The sequence below is a fragment of the Octopus bimaculoides genome, chromosome 16 (genome assembly GCF_046866305.1).
Source record: "Octopus bimaculoides isolate indiv1 chromosome 16, ASM4686630v1, whole genome shotgun sequence".
Lineage (NCBI taxonomy): Eukaryota > Metazoa > Mollusca > Cephalopoda > Octopoda > Octopodidae > Octopus > Octopus bimaculoides.
The window spans coordinates 29,619,370-29,634,476 of record NC_142943.1 but is presented as its reverse complement, the minus strand read 5'-3'; the positions used below and the strand labels follow the sequence as shown (position 1 = coordinate 29,634,476).

Below are 15,107 nucleotides of genomic sequence, written 5' to 3'. Positions count from 1 at the left end.
ATCATAAGAGGGGTTGGGCATTTGAGGAGGGGAACAAAATATAGTAATTTGTAAGGAGAATTGTATGAATATGAGGCAACCCTTATGATTGCTGCTGTTGTTGTTGTTGTTGTTGTTGTTGTTGCCACCCAGGGAAAGTTGATGCCACAGTTGTAGGAATTGTGAAGTTTGAATCATGATATTTTGGGGGACATATATTTCTTAATTTGGTTTTTCAGTTAAAGTCATGGAAAGTTTGTGTCCCTGCTCTCTTAAAAAGGGTCAAAATCAGGTTCAACTGTCAGTTTTTTTCTGTTATCTTTTTCCAGATCCAGAAAACCATCATAGACACAGCCCTGTGTTACACACAACCAACACTTTCAGAGAACGAAGAAGGTAATTCAAAAGATCTCAAGTTCTTTGAATGAAGAATCCTAACTCACTCACGATACAGAAGGCTTTATAATTGGCATTTTTACTTGTTCACTTTAAATAATCACTTCACACTGTCTGTCTGTCCACTTGTCAGTCTGTCTGTCTGTCTCTCTCTTTCTCTCTCATGCACAGTCACTCAAATTTAGATTTTTTTTCTTGTTCTGCTTCTCTCTTCCCTCTTCAGTCAACTGTCTGCTTGTCTCTCTTTTTCTCATCCCTCTCCTTTCTTTCCCCTTTTCATCTTCTCTGCTTTCTCTCTACATTTCTCTCATGCTATCACTCCTCCTCCTCCATATTTGTTGAAATGGTCTGGAAATCAAGACATTTTGTTTAACGAGCATCGTTGTCATGCAAGCAAAATGACAATGATGCTGATGATGATTGTGTCACAATTTGTGATGAATTTGTGTCGGACACTAATCAATAATACATACTGAAGACACAGAAATCTATAATTACAGGTCTTAGCCAGAGCCTGTGGACATTGATGATCAAAGAATTACTGAAGCACTCAATGACTTCACCCTATCGGTACCTCAGTGGTTTGCTGCTTCTCTCTGAACTCTTACCGTTGCCTTTACCAATACAAACAAAAGAGGTTTGTACTATATTATTTGTTTCCTATTAACCCTTTCGTTACCAACCTGACTGAAACCAGCTCTGGCTCGTTTTCGTAAGTTCTGAATTAAAATCTTCCACCAAACCTTAGTCACAATTTATGTTCCTAACACTAAGTTATTTTACTAAATTCTTTGTTATATTTAAAGTAATTGAAAGAAATACAGAGCATCTCAAAATAAATAAATACAGTGACGAAAGGGTTGATTAATTAATCTTTTTTTTTCCATATTAATGTACAGGTGTGGCTGTGTAATTGAGAAACTTGCTTTTCAATCACCTGGTTCTTGGTTCAGTTCCACTGCATGGTACCTTGGATTAATGTCTCCTTCTATAGTCCCGTGCAGACCAAAGCCTTGTGAGTGAATTTGGTAGATGGAAACTGGAAGAAGCCAATTGTATAAATGCATGTGTGAGTTTGTGTCTCCTTGCCTTGACCTCCTGTGAGAGATGTAAATGAGTTTCACTGTCATAGAAGCAGTGTCATTCATTTCTAACTGTCTGCAAAAAAAAAAAAAATGTCTGGCCATGGGGGAGTATTGCTTTGCTGTGAAAAGGTGAGGATTGGTGACAATATTTATCTTTGTTAATTTATTTTATAGACATTATCTGATGAAGAACTGTCTTTGGTTGTTAATAATCGGAAACTGTGGAGTGCTCACCTTCATCCTGTTACACCACACGTACACGAAGTAATCCAGTCTTTGTCAGGTAATATTACTAAACATTTTATTTTCTTGTAATACTCTTAAAAACTTGCAGTTGGCTTGTTTCTCTTTTTGAACATAAAAAGGGTAGAATTTGGGCTGGATGTGGCCAGTTTAAATGCTAAAAGCTTAATTCAGGTTTCTCTTGCTTCATATTAATGGTTGAACTTTTGAATTCTATTATTCTGGTGAAGAATAATTTTCCTGAAGGTTTTTGGTTTTGAGTGTTGGGCCTCATAGAGGCAATGACCGAGACCTTTGGCTTTATGTCATGCTTAAGAAGACCCGTCATGCTGAGCAAAATCGCAGTTGTGACAGATACCAGTGTCACGTAAATGGCACCCATTACACTCTTGGAGTGGTTGGCATTGGGAAGGGCATCCAACCGTAGAAAACCATGCTAAATCAAACTGGAGTCTGATGTAGCCTCCCAGCTTACCAGCCCTGGTCAAATCATCCAACCCATGCCAGCATGGACAATGGACGTTAAATGGTGATGATGACGTCCAAGACATTGCAGTTCTGTTTGTAGTTCAAGGTTCTGATTCTCTGTTGTGTTTGAAACAATCAAGTCCTATTAGTCAGGCTTAAGTAATCCTACTTGGGTAGTCTTGACTCTTGACTCTGTCCTCCAAACACTAAGGCCAACTAGTCGAGTATTATTGACTCTTTGACTCTTCATTCATATCTAATAAAATAAACAAATGAAAAATAATCATCTTTCTGTTTTAAAGTTAATAATGAAAAAGTAAAAAAAAACAAAATCCCATTTAAAATGTCTCCCTTTTCTTCTTCAGTCTCCAGCTGTATTCCACTTCAGCAAGCCTTACGTCGGGTCTGCTGGCAAATTGCAGATTTAGCTGCTCCATCTGCTTGTATAATAACTAAGTGAGTAAACTCTTTATATTAGTTAAGTGTTAGTATAACATTATTTTACAGTTAGTGTCGTTACTATTTATTAACATGTACAGTATTGAATTATTTTCTGAGTTGTAAAAGTATTTTTTGTTTTGCTCACTTTCCTCTTCTTTTAACGTTTTTGTGTCGCTGTTGTTGAGTTTGTTTACAAATTGAAGCATTTAGATGACATCCGTCACTTCTTGGAGTGAATCTTTTCTGCTGAATGTTCTTGTAAACCCCTTTCCATTATAAGAATAAAGGTCAGTACTTGCAGTGTGACTATGGAGACTGAAGCAGGCCTTGTAGTGTTTTAACTGCTTATAATATGACACTCATTGACAACCTGTGACCCATGGGACTTTCTGACTGGTGTGTCTAATGAAAAAGTACCTTGTGTGGCCCACCTGATGATGAATCGGAGTCTCTTGGCAGAGTCTGCTTCTCAAACAAGGTTGCCTGTGTCTGATATAAGACTTGAATCCAACATCTACTCATCAAGCTGTGTCATCACCTAAGAACATCGTAGGAGAATTGGTTTATTTTCAGCAGGCAGAAAAATATATTTTATAAGGCAGAGGAGGTGGAAATATGAAGTTGTGGTGATCATGACTTTCCCCCCAAAACATTAGTGGCATAAGTTAAGTGAAATGAGGACCATGCCATCTTAGGAATCCTAACATCTAAGACAATATGCTCCATATTGACTGTAGAATGGCCATGGATAGAAATCTCACAAAATGTTTCATTCAATCAGCTACTTTTGTATATTTTAGCTCTGCTGAAACAAGAACTTACTAGGCTGGTCCAACAACTGAACCAAACCACTTAGAGTTCATAGAATATGTATTTATCTTCAAATATCCATCTTAACTGAACATCTTGTATTTATGTCATAAAAATGGAGGGTCATGGTGATAGCATCCTCAGGTACCTCCTCCGTAGCGTCTTGTTGGAAGCAACTGTTATTACACTTTCTGGCAGAATTCCCAAGCACACCCTACTGAGACCATTGGATATTATCCAACCATCTCATTCCTAGTCTACCCCTAGATTCCTTACTAGTTGTTGGGGGTAGAATCCTCAGGCACCTCTTCCATAAGATCCTCTCAGAAGCAACTGTCATTAGACTTTCTGTCTGGTTTTCTAAATGTGACCGCCTAAGACCATAGATATTATTAAAATCACTTGCCAGTTCCCCCCCCCCCCCCCGGACTGCCTCCTGTGCCGGTAGCACGTAAAAAGCAGCACCCAAACGTGGCTGATGCTAGTACTGCCTGACTGGCCCTCATGCCAGTGGAATGTAAAAAGCACCCACTATACTCTCGGAGTGGTTGGTGTTAGGAAGGGCATCCAGCTGTAGAAACTTTGCCAGATCAGATTGGAGCCTGGTGCGTCCTCCTGGCTTGCCGGTCCCCAGTCAAACCGTCCAACCCATGCTAGAATGGAAAGCGGATGTTAAACGACTATGATGATCTCATTGTTGGTCTACCTTCAGCTCTCCTGCCAGATGACTTGGCTTGGAGAATCCTTCTTGCAATTCTTTTATAAGTTCCATTATATAAATTTTACTTTACTTTATCTTGAATTGTTTTTAGAGCAGTGTTTTTTTGTTTTTGCTTTGTTTACCCAGCATGATGGCCTTCGTAAATTGTTTATTTTTCTAGATGTGTCTACGAGATGTTGATTGATAATTTGACAGCGTCTGGCAACAAGGAAAAAGGGGATGAGAAAAAAGATGGCGAGAAAGAAACACCAGAAGAAGAGGAAGACAAAAACAATTGTTTGCAAGTCATCAAGATTTTGAGTCTGTTGGCTTACTTGCTATCTCATCCTTCTGTCAAAGCTGCCATCCTTTGCCAGCTTCGGTCAAGGTAACTTTGAGTAGAAATACTTTTGGTCACTCTGTGTTCCTCTGCTTTATTATGTCTTTCATAAATGGTTTTCAGTTATCGGTTAAGAAGGGCATCCAGCTGTGGCGACCATGCCAAAACAGACAATAGACTGTAGCGTAGGCCCTCGTCTTGCCAGGTCTTGTCAAATCATCCTTCCCACACCAACATGGAGAGTGGATGTTAAATGGTGATGATGGTGATGATGAATGTTAATTTATTCTGCTACCGTGCAAGATTTTACTCAATCATCTCCATTGTAGTATATTTATTTCATCCATCTCTATTTGCTGAACTCTTAAGTTACATAACATGAAAGAACACAGACATAAACACCAGTTTTAGACCATAAACCTAATTTGTTTAATATCTATTTGCTTCCATTTCATTTGATTCCCAATTATCATTAAGGACTTTATTTTGTTTGATGTTAAAATACTTTGTATGTCATCTTCTACGTACGTAGCCCTGAACAGGATTTGAAATTGAAACTTATTGTAATAAAAACTCTTATTGAGTTGACCACCGTTGACTAACTTTCTGTATTGTTTGCTGGAGGCAATCTGCTGTTAATGGTCAACATGTTCATTTCTGGCCATAACATCATTGTCATTAACATAGCTTTATTCCCATAATTGTGGTCAATGATAGGGAAAAAAAGGCAATAATAAACCCTAACCCACCAGACCTGAGTCAACAATGAAGTCCCTATGTGGTTACATGACCAGCTAGAAACAGCAGCCAAATATCCATCATGTCAAATCTTGCTGATCTTAAACATTTGAAGGACTCTTTAGATAATGTATTCCTTGATGCACTGAGATGTCTCCCACCCCCAACCAAAAGAAAAAAAAGTGGTAAAAACAATTAGTTTAATGCTCGTAAAGCAAACTAAACAGAAAAGGCTAATTTAATTTTTAATTAAGAAAAAAAAGATGAATTTGTTCAGTTGTGTTGTGAGTATAACATTTGAAAGAAAAGCTGTTACTTGGTTCTACAGACGCATGTGCGTGTGTGCAGAGAGAGAGAGAGACAGACAGACAGACAGACAGACAGAGAGAGAGACACACAGACAGACAGAAAGGGACACACAGACAGACAGAAAGGGACACACAGACAGACAGAGAGTGACACAGACAGACAGAGAGGGGACACAGACAGACAGAGAGGGGACACACAGACAGACAGAGAGGGGACACACAGACAGACAGAGAGGGGACACACAGACAGACAGAGAGGGGACACACAGACAGACAGAGAGGGGACACACAGACAGACAGAGAGGGGACACACAGACAGACAGAGAGGGACACACAGACAGACAGAGAGGGACACACAGACAGACAGAGAGGGACACACAGACAGACAGAGAGGGACACACAGACAGACAGAGAGAGAGTCACACAGACAGACAGTCACACAGACGGACACAGACAGACAGAGAGGGACACACAGATAGACAGAGAGGGACACACAGATAGACAAAGAGGGACACACAGACAGAGAGGGACACACAGATAGACAGAGAGGGACACACAGATAGACAGAGAGGGACACACAGATAGACAGAGAGGGACACACAGATAGACAGAGAGGGACACACAGATAGACAGAGGGACACACAGATAGACAGAGAGGGACACACAGATAGACAGAGAGGGACACACAGATAGACAGAGAGGGACACACAGATAGACAGAGAGGGACACACAGATAGACAGAGAGGGACACACAGATAGACAGAGAGGGACACACAGATAGACAGAGAGGGACACACAGATAGACAGAGAGGGACACACAGATAGACAGAGAGGGACACACAGATAGACAGAGAGGGACACACAGATAGACAGAGAGGGACACACAGATAGACAGAGAGGGACACACAGATAGACAGAGAGGGACACACAGATAGACAGAGAGGGACACACAGATAGACAGAGAGGGACACACAGATAGACAGAGAGGGACACACAGATAGACAGAGAGGGACACACAGATAGACAGAGAGGGACACAGAGAGAGAGAGAGAGAGAGAAATTGTTGAGCTGCAAAAAATAAACTCCTTGAAATATATTTACAGTTCAAAGTTGGAAGACAAAAATCAGGATCTGCTCACCCTGCTTATACAACTTCTGAATTCTTCAACCACAGAGAAATCATCTCTACGGGTTCAGGAACAAGAACAAATATTGGTAAACTAGACATTTTTCACAATTTCATTTGCCTCTGTTTAATCCATTTAATTTATTCATTTCATAAATCTGTGTTGCCATCTTTGCCACTTTTCCTCTCCTCCTACTCTTCCTCATCACCATCTCTGTCATCATCTCCAATTGTGTCATCCTTCATACTGCTGTCCATGTCATTGTTTCTTAGCAATTAAGCTGTCAGCTTTTACCTTTCTCACTGCTTTTGTTAATATAGTAAAATGTATTGGTGCCATGTGAAAAGCACCCAGTACACTCTGTAAAGTGTGGAACAGCATCCAGCCACGGATACCATGCCAAAACAGATGACTGGAGCTCTCTGGCTTGCCAGCAGTTGTCAAACTGTGCAATCCGTATCAACATGGAAAACAGATGTTAAATGATGATGATGCTGTGTTGTGTTAAAATGGTATGTTTAGGTTAAGTCTGTTATGAGCCAAAGGACTCACAAGGCTGGAGCATAACCTGGTTTACAAAGCATACAAATAAATAAGATTACAACATTACCCACCCCGGATGAGATGCCAGTCCTTTGCAGGGTTAACTTCACAGCTATAGTTATGGCCAAGTAGGCTGGAACTGTGTAAAATGAAGTATTTTACTCAACAACCCACTGCCCAATCTGGGAATTGAAACCATGATCTTGGAATTACAGGTGCAACACACTGACCACCTGGTCATCTGCCCTCACTATGTTTTTGTCATGTAATTCTATAAGTGTTGTCTTGATCGATATTGTCTTAATTCCTGTGCTTTCTTCCCCTTTTCATATTTTCCAGACCATTCTTCAAAACTTGTGTGACCCAGAAATAACTCTTGTTTCTCCAGATTCATCTCTGTCTTTCCAAGAACAGGTATGGAAACGAATTCTAATTACTAATTTGTGTTTTGCTTTGACATCTAGCATTGTGTGTGTGTGTGTGTGTGTGTGTGTGTGTGTGTGTGTGTGTGTGTGTGTGTGGTTGTTGGTGTAGTATGGCCCCAGATCAGCTCCAAGTGGACAAACGTATTTCAGCCATAACTGTTCGTCTTTATTGGGTATTCAGAACTACTTGCCAATGTTTACTTCTTTTTTAAGATGAATGGGTGTAATTTGAGGGAGATTTGGTTGCTATTTCCAGCAGATCGAATGACCAATTAGCAGCTCCCATGCTGGCTTGAGTGGGGTTGTAGAAATTTTGGGAGCGAGACTATTTGACTGACACTTATGGAACACAGAAAACTTCTAGCCATCACCACCTGAAAATCTTATCAAATGAAAAAAAATAGCTTTTTTAGATTATTATTATTATTATGCCAGTGCCGCCTGACTGGCTCCTGTGTCTGTGGCACGTAAACAGCAACATTCGAGCATGGTCGATGCCAGTGCTGCCTGACTGGCTTCCATGCTGGTGGCATGTAAAAAACACCCACTATACTCTCTGAGTGGTTGGCGTTAGAAAGGGCATCCAGCTGTAGAAACCTTGGCAGATCAGATTGGAGCCTGGTGCAACCTACTGGCTTGCCAGTCCTCAGTCAAACCGTCCAATCCATGCCAGCATGGAAAGCAAGCGTTCAACGATGATTATTATTATTATTATTATTATTATTGTTATTATTCATTGTCATTGTTTAACGTCTGCTTTCCATGCTGGCATGGGTTGGACGGTTTGACTGAGGACTGGTGAGCCAGAAGGCTGCACCAGGCTCCAATCTGATCTGGCAAAGTTTCTATAGGTGGATGCCCTTCCTAATGCCAACCACTCCGGGAGTGTAGTCTGGCTTCTAACCATTGACCTGTCCAATACAAGAGGGTCTACCACAAGCTTCTGCTCCACTGGCACAGCATCCAAGGTTATTGAGGCATGCATAATGTCTTTAATCTCTCTTTTTTTTTTTGTAGCTGTCAAATGCACTTCCAGTTGGCGGTCAGTTGTCTCAAATTGCATCTGGACTTCTGGAACATCTTAGCAATGCAGAAAACAGTTGCAGTACCCATGTGTCCTGTTTACGGACACTCGGACTGTTGTGTGAACACGACTGGGGTTTCTATCATGTAAAAAGGTATCTTTTTATTATATTCAACCATATATTTGTAAGATGTGAAACGTTTTTTTTTTTTATGCAGTGGCATTTGAGGATTTGGTGTGTGTGTGTGTGTGTGTGTGTGTGTGTATGTGTGTGTGTAATATTTGTAAATGGACAGTTAAATTTATAACATACCATATTTTTAACGTGTATAAGGAACTCTTTTAAGTCAAAAATTAGGTTAAGAAAATATGTGAGTTTCTTATACATTGGTAGTATTATAATCCCTTACAAAACCTTTTTTTGTTTTCAAAATTTTAAGCTCCAAAAATTAGGGGATTCCTTATGCACATTAAAATACGGTACATTTCTACTCAGCATTCAGCTAATTAATTGCTTTGTTAGTGTTTTAAGGAAATGTCAAGGTGTCTTAGGAGCTAATTACCTTTGATGCTCTTGTCATGGAGAGAGAGAGATGCTGTTGCTTAGATCAGTAGATACCTGCATATTGAACATAGTTTTACCTGTGAGTTTCTTTTCTTTTGTAGCTGTTTGGAGAAACAAGAGCAAGTATTCTACAAGCTCCTCACCCATTTACACAGCACATACAATAAAGACAGTGCTGACTTCCTCCAGCTCCTGTCTGCAGCTATTGAATTCTTGCGTCTTCTCTTAGCTGAAAACTCTGAAGAAGAGGGTGAATTTGTTCGTACCTACACACTCACCGTTCCTGAGTTGCGTAAGTTCATCAACTGGACAATACGAGATGAATGCCATCCACTCTATGAACTGGAGAAACTTTTGGAGGTTGGTGCTGTTTATTCTGTCTTTCATATTCTTTGTCTGTTAATCAATCTACACGAGGAAATGCTATGAAGGAGTCTCTCTCTCTCTCTCTTTTTATACTTTTCCAGTTGAATGTCATCCCTAATGTCAAGTCTTTATTGTATGTGACATTGGAACTAGTGAAATCACAAAGCAGCTCACAAAACAAGACCCCCCCCCCCCCACACTTCATCTAAATGTGATGTGGTATTGAGGGAAGTGGTTTAATGCCAGGTGGTGAGAGATTAAGGAACAGTCTTTCAAAAAAGGAAAAGGAAACGGACACTATGAAGTATATTTGCCACCTAAATATGGCTAACCTTTAAGGGTTAATGCTGCTGTAGCTTGTAGCTCCAGGAAGGCATCTCCTCCAGCTGGCTATTGACACACTTTCTGTGCCCTATCAGTATTTGCAAAGGGAAGTCATCTTTCTTATCTCCAGCCTGATGTAATACACATGGACCCAAGTTTCTGGGTATTGACCCGTCATCAGAAACTCGGGTCCATGTGCATCACGTCAGGCTGGAGGTGGGAAAGATGACTTCCCTTTGCAAATACTGATAGGGCACAGAAAGTGTGTCAATAGTCAGATGGAGGAGATGTCATCCTGGGGCTACAAGCTACAGTAACATCAACCCTTAAGGGTTAGCCACATTTAAGTGGCAAATATATTTCATGATGTCGTGCAGCTACTCTTTATAACTCACTCAGAAAAGGACACTAGTCCATGCTTGTGCTTTGAGTAGGAAATTTCCTGTTGTAGAGACTTTGTTTATAACAAAAGACAAAGACCATTGATATAAATATGTCTCTATCGTTTCAGGAGTGTGCAAAAGAAGAAGAAACTTTGGATACGTTAGTGGAGAGTTTTTCTGCTTTGATACAGTTAATAGAAGACAACAAGGCAGAGGCTTCCGAAACAAAAGGTATTGTAATCATCATCGTTTAACTTCCGTTTTCCATGCTGGCATGGGTTGGACGGTTTGATTGGAGACTGGCAAGCCAGGAAGCTGCACCAGGCTCCAATCTTATCTGGCAATGTTTCTACAGCTGAATGCCCTCCTAACGCCAACCACTCCGATAGTGTAGTGGGTGCTTTTTACATACCACCGGCACTGGCACCAGCTACATTTTGAATATTTTAAACTCTTGATTTTTTTGTTTTTTTGAAGCATTTAGTCCAAGAATGATGTGGTGCAATGCATGCAGCCTTTCAAGGCTGTCATAGACTGGATTAGGACAGCAAGAAAATATTAATGTAGTTAGTATTTGATGTTAATTACTGAAGGTCAGTATTTAAGTAGGATGTGGAATTTTAAAGGGGTGCCGTTTTGGCAGGGAAAATATTGAATGGAATCTAAATTCTCTTAGATCTCTTGAGTCAGGACTGATTTAGGTTCAACCACAACTAAATTTTAACACTAGTTTCTAGCAATAATTCCTGAAATTTCTGGTATTTTAATAAATCTTCTTTAATGAGAAATAAAAAGAAAAATAGTTAAGTCTTAAAGAGCTGAAAGGAATTGTTTAAAATTATTTTGAAAGTATTTAAACCAATAAAACATTGGCTTATGATTGACTCCATCTTATAATATTGTAACTTTCATTTCATGTCTATTCTCAGAATTTGTGGAGCCTGTGATGCCAGAGGGTGAAACTCTGAATTCCTTATTTAACCATAGAGCACTATTTGTTCTTACTGATTCCGACGACGAACGTCTCAACACTGCTTACTGGATGTCCCCCGCAAATTCCGATGATATAGATATAGAGTTGGATTTGGTACGTCTTAACCTTCAAGAGTTGGTGGCCAAATACTGCCCTGAATTTAACTTGGAAGAAGAATTAAAGAAAGCAACTGACACAACGCCATATGAAGGACCACCAAAACCCAAACGAGACAGGTTGGTTGGTCGGCTTGTTTCTTTAGTTTATTGTTTGCAAATTCTTTTATTCTTTTACTTGTTTCAGTCATTTGACTGTGGCCATGCTGGAGCACTGCCTTTAGTCAAGCAAATCAACCCTAGGACTTATTCTTTGTAAGTCTAGTTCTCATTCTATCAGTCACTTTTGCCGAACCGCTAAGTTACGTGGATGTAAACATACCAGCATTAGTTAAGCGATGTTGGGGACACACACACACACACATATATATATATATATGACAGGCTTCTTTCAGTTTCCATCTACCAAATCCACTCACAAGGCTTTGGTTGGCCCGAGGCTATCGTAGAAGACACTTGCCCAAGGTGCCAGACAGTGGGACTGAACCCGGAACCATGTGGTTAGTAAGCAAGCTACTTTCCATACGGCCACTCCTATGCCTATTGATGAAATAGTTTGTTCTCAGAGACAAATTCAGTGAACCAACAAACGCTTCACTACATCTTTGGGGAAAAGAAATAAAGTCTTGGAGTGAAGGAGTCACAGACTGTCTCTCAAAGACTTGGAAAACACAGTAATTGTGAAATGGTAACAAAGAACCTGTCTAGTACAGAATGCTCTGAGACATGTCTAATATACCTGTTGTTTGTAATACCCTCAGGTGTTCTCTCAGTTATTTTCATGCCATTTAAATGCTTGCATTTATAATTTTGTTATGACCAAGAAAATCATAGAACAATTGGAAGATAAAACTAATTGAAAGAAGTCAATTAATTATTCTCTATTAATTGTATTGTTCCTTTCTTCTTTTTTCATTAGACTGGGTCGTCGTAAGTCCTCAGAAGGGGTTCATTTTCCTCGAGGTAAAGGAACTAAACAGAAATTTGGTAAGTTGATGCTATTTTCTTCTGTGCCTTAAGTTAATGATATTATTGACAGGTAATTGAAGCTTTTCATTATCGACCAATAGATGCCATTCTTGCATGGTGGTATGTGTCTGACAAATCTGTTTTTCTTTTCCATGGCTTTTAGACATCCGTTTCAATTATCTTGCATTATGTTTCCTTTGACATAGAAGTCCTCTCAGCCCTCATCTAAATGCTTATTTCCAGTTGACACTATTTTTTCCATTTGTTAAATGATGATGATGATGATGTATCCATCTCCATATCAAGATAGTGCATTATGCATATGTCTTTTATAAACACCACACCCTTACTGGCACCATGTAAAAAGCACCGATGCTGGTACCACAGAAAAGACCTCCACTACTCTCTGGTATCTGGAAGGGCATCCAACTGCAGAAACCATGTCAAAACAGATGACCAGAGCCTGGTGCAGCGCTCCTGCTTGCCAGCTCTTGTCGCACCGATAGATATAGAGTTGGATTTGGTACTTGTATATTAATTATAATTGTCTTTATGAATAAAATGCAACTACTTACTGCTTCAGACATATTCTAACCAAATACAGCTTGAATATATATATATGTATGCATTTGTATTTCTGTAGGGGCATCCATCAGAGGTCGAGGTGCTTCGAGGGGTATGGCTTCAAATCGTTCAGACCCTTTCCGCTCTCGGCCCCCAAATACAAGTCGACCACCTTCCATGCATGTTGATGACTTTAACAAATTACAGAAGACAAACCAACAATTGATGGGGCCAGCAGGACTGAATAGAAGACCAGATAAAGTTAGTTTTTATTCATGTTGGATTATTTATCTTCAAATACTGTAAACCCTGTCCACTTATTTTCTAGGTTCTTAGTCACATTAGACTTCAAATTATTGTTAGTCTGTAAACACGTATGTATTTGTGTGTATGTGTGTAAATATACAGGGTGCAGTGAATAAATTGTCTAAATTACACAAAAATGAAAATAACACTGACATCTCATTTTAACAGATATGTTTACCAAAATTACATAAAAAATATCTTGAAATATTAACGAGTAAATTTATTCAACAAAATCGCCATTGGCTTCAAATCACAGCCTTCAGACGACTTCAGAATCTCCTGCAACTTTTCTGGACGATCTCCTTGTTTAAGTTGGTGAATGCTGTCATAATCCTTGCTCTCAGTTCTTCTTTACTATTACAAGGAGTTTCGTTGGTCTCTCACTCAACTGCAGTCTGGGGAGTTAGGTGGGGAATTCTGTAAATGTGTGAATTTTAAACATACACATACACACACACACAGAGAAAATCTGCCTTTTATAGATAAGTGATCTCATTGGCCAAATTCCCTTTCAGAGAACTTGCCTTGTTTGCATCCTCCAAACTATTTCTACTTCATTAAGGTGATAGGCTTTCTTTTTGCAGGAAATTGGCCGAGGCCGAGGCCGGGGTTTTGATCGTAATCAAGGCTTCAGTCGAGGCAGATTCTTTACTCCTCCAGGCAACTACCGAAGAAACCCTGGACAATTTGGTGAGTACCCCCCCTTTTTTTTTCTCTTCTCTTCATTGGATTGGTGGTCAATATACAACACACATACACAAAATCTTATCCTGCTGCCAACATATTTTAATCATTTACCTGTTCACTGGAGTAAAACATCTCTTACATCAGAAAAGTAATCTATGTTCGGTTGGTAATTCTAAACGGGATCCATACCACTCTGTGCTACATGACGATAATGAAGGTTTTATTTCATTTCTAAACTTTAATTTATTTAAATTTTAAGCAATTAACACCTGCAGATTGTTATTAGGTTACATGAAATCACTCAGCCTGTGTTTCACAGCTGGTTATGTTAATTTTATTTAGTCAATGTCATATGTTCACAGCTGGGTGTGTCTAGTGATCACCAGGTACAGTGACCACCTGGTACAGGTGATGGCCTGAAAGAAATGAAAGATAGTATGCTTTGCTGGGATGTGCAATGCCAGTGAGCATGTATGACAGTGTACGCATCTTGAGAGAAAAGTTGGGCATAAGAGGCATCAGATGTGGTATGAAAGAGAGACAACTGTGTTAGTATGGTCATGTGATGCATATGGATAAGGACAGCTGTGTAAAGAAGGGCCAGTCTCTAATTGTGGAGGGAATCTGTGGAAGGAGTAGACTCTGAAAGAAATGGGATGGGGTGGTAGGTGGTGAAGCATGATCTTTGAATGCTGAGCCTCGTGGAGGTAATGACTAGTGACTGAGACCATTAGCGATATGCTGTGTTTGAGAATACCTGTCAGGCAAAGTGAAATTGTAGTCATGGCTGATGCTGGTGTTATATAGCTGGCACGTAAAAAGCACCCTTCAAACATTGGGCCTCACGGAGACAATAAGTGACCGAAACCTTTGGCAATATGCCATGCTTGAGAAGATCCGTCAAACCAAGTGAAATTGTGGTTGTGGCCGATGCTGGTGTCGCATAAAAAGCACCCAGTACGCTCTGTAAAGTGGTTGGCATTAGGAAAGGCATCCAACTGTAGAGACCATGCCAAATCAGAGTGGAACCTGGTGTAGCCCTTCAGCTTACCATCATCATCATTTAGTGTCCGTTGTCTATGCTGGTATGGGTTGGACGATTTGACCAGGGCTGGTAAGCTGCACCAAACTCCAGTCTGATATGACATGGCTTTCTACAACTGGATGCTCTTCCTAACACCAACCACTCAGAGGGTGTAATAGGTGCTTTTACGTGCCACCAGCACC

At 40.0% G+C, this 15,107-nt stretch overlaps 1 protein-coding gene across 1 annotated transcript in view; it reads left to right on the top strand.

Annotated features, from left to right (window-relative positions):
* Positions 1-15,107, top strand: part of LOC106870684 (protein virilizer homolog) — a 68,459-nt gene that overhangs the window by 49,823 nt on the left and 3,529 nt on the right. Inside the window, exons 25-38 of the mRNA XM_089364308.1 lie at positions 309-375; positions 876-1,012; positions 1,635-1,743; positions 2,537-2,627; positions 4,304-4,510; positions 6,612-6,723; positions 7,518-7,592; positions 8,621-8,781; positions 9,294-9,552; positions 10,394-10,496; positions 11,195-11,474; positions 12,274-12,341; positions 12,967-13,148; positions 13,763-13,883. Of these exons, the coding sequence (XP_089220434.1) occupies positions 309-375; positions 876-1,012; positions 1,635-1,743; positions 2,537-2,627; positions 4,304-4,510; positions 6,612-6,723; positions 7,518-7,592; positions 8,621-8,781; positions 9,294-9,552; positions 10,394-10,496; positions 11,195-11,474; positions 12,274-12,341; positions 12,967-13,148; positions 13,763-13,883 (1,972 nt within the window). The remainder of the gene's footprint in view (positions 1-308; positions 376-875; positions 1,013-1,634; positions 1,744-2,536; positions 2,628-4,303; positions 4,511-6,611; positions 6,724-7,517; positions 7,593-8,620; positions 8,782-9,293; positions 9,553-10,393; positions 10,497-11,194; positions 11,475-12,273; positions 12,342-12,966; positions 13,149-13,762; positions 13,884-15,107) is intronic.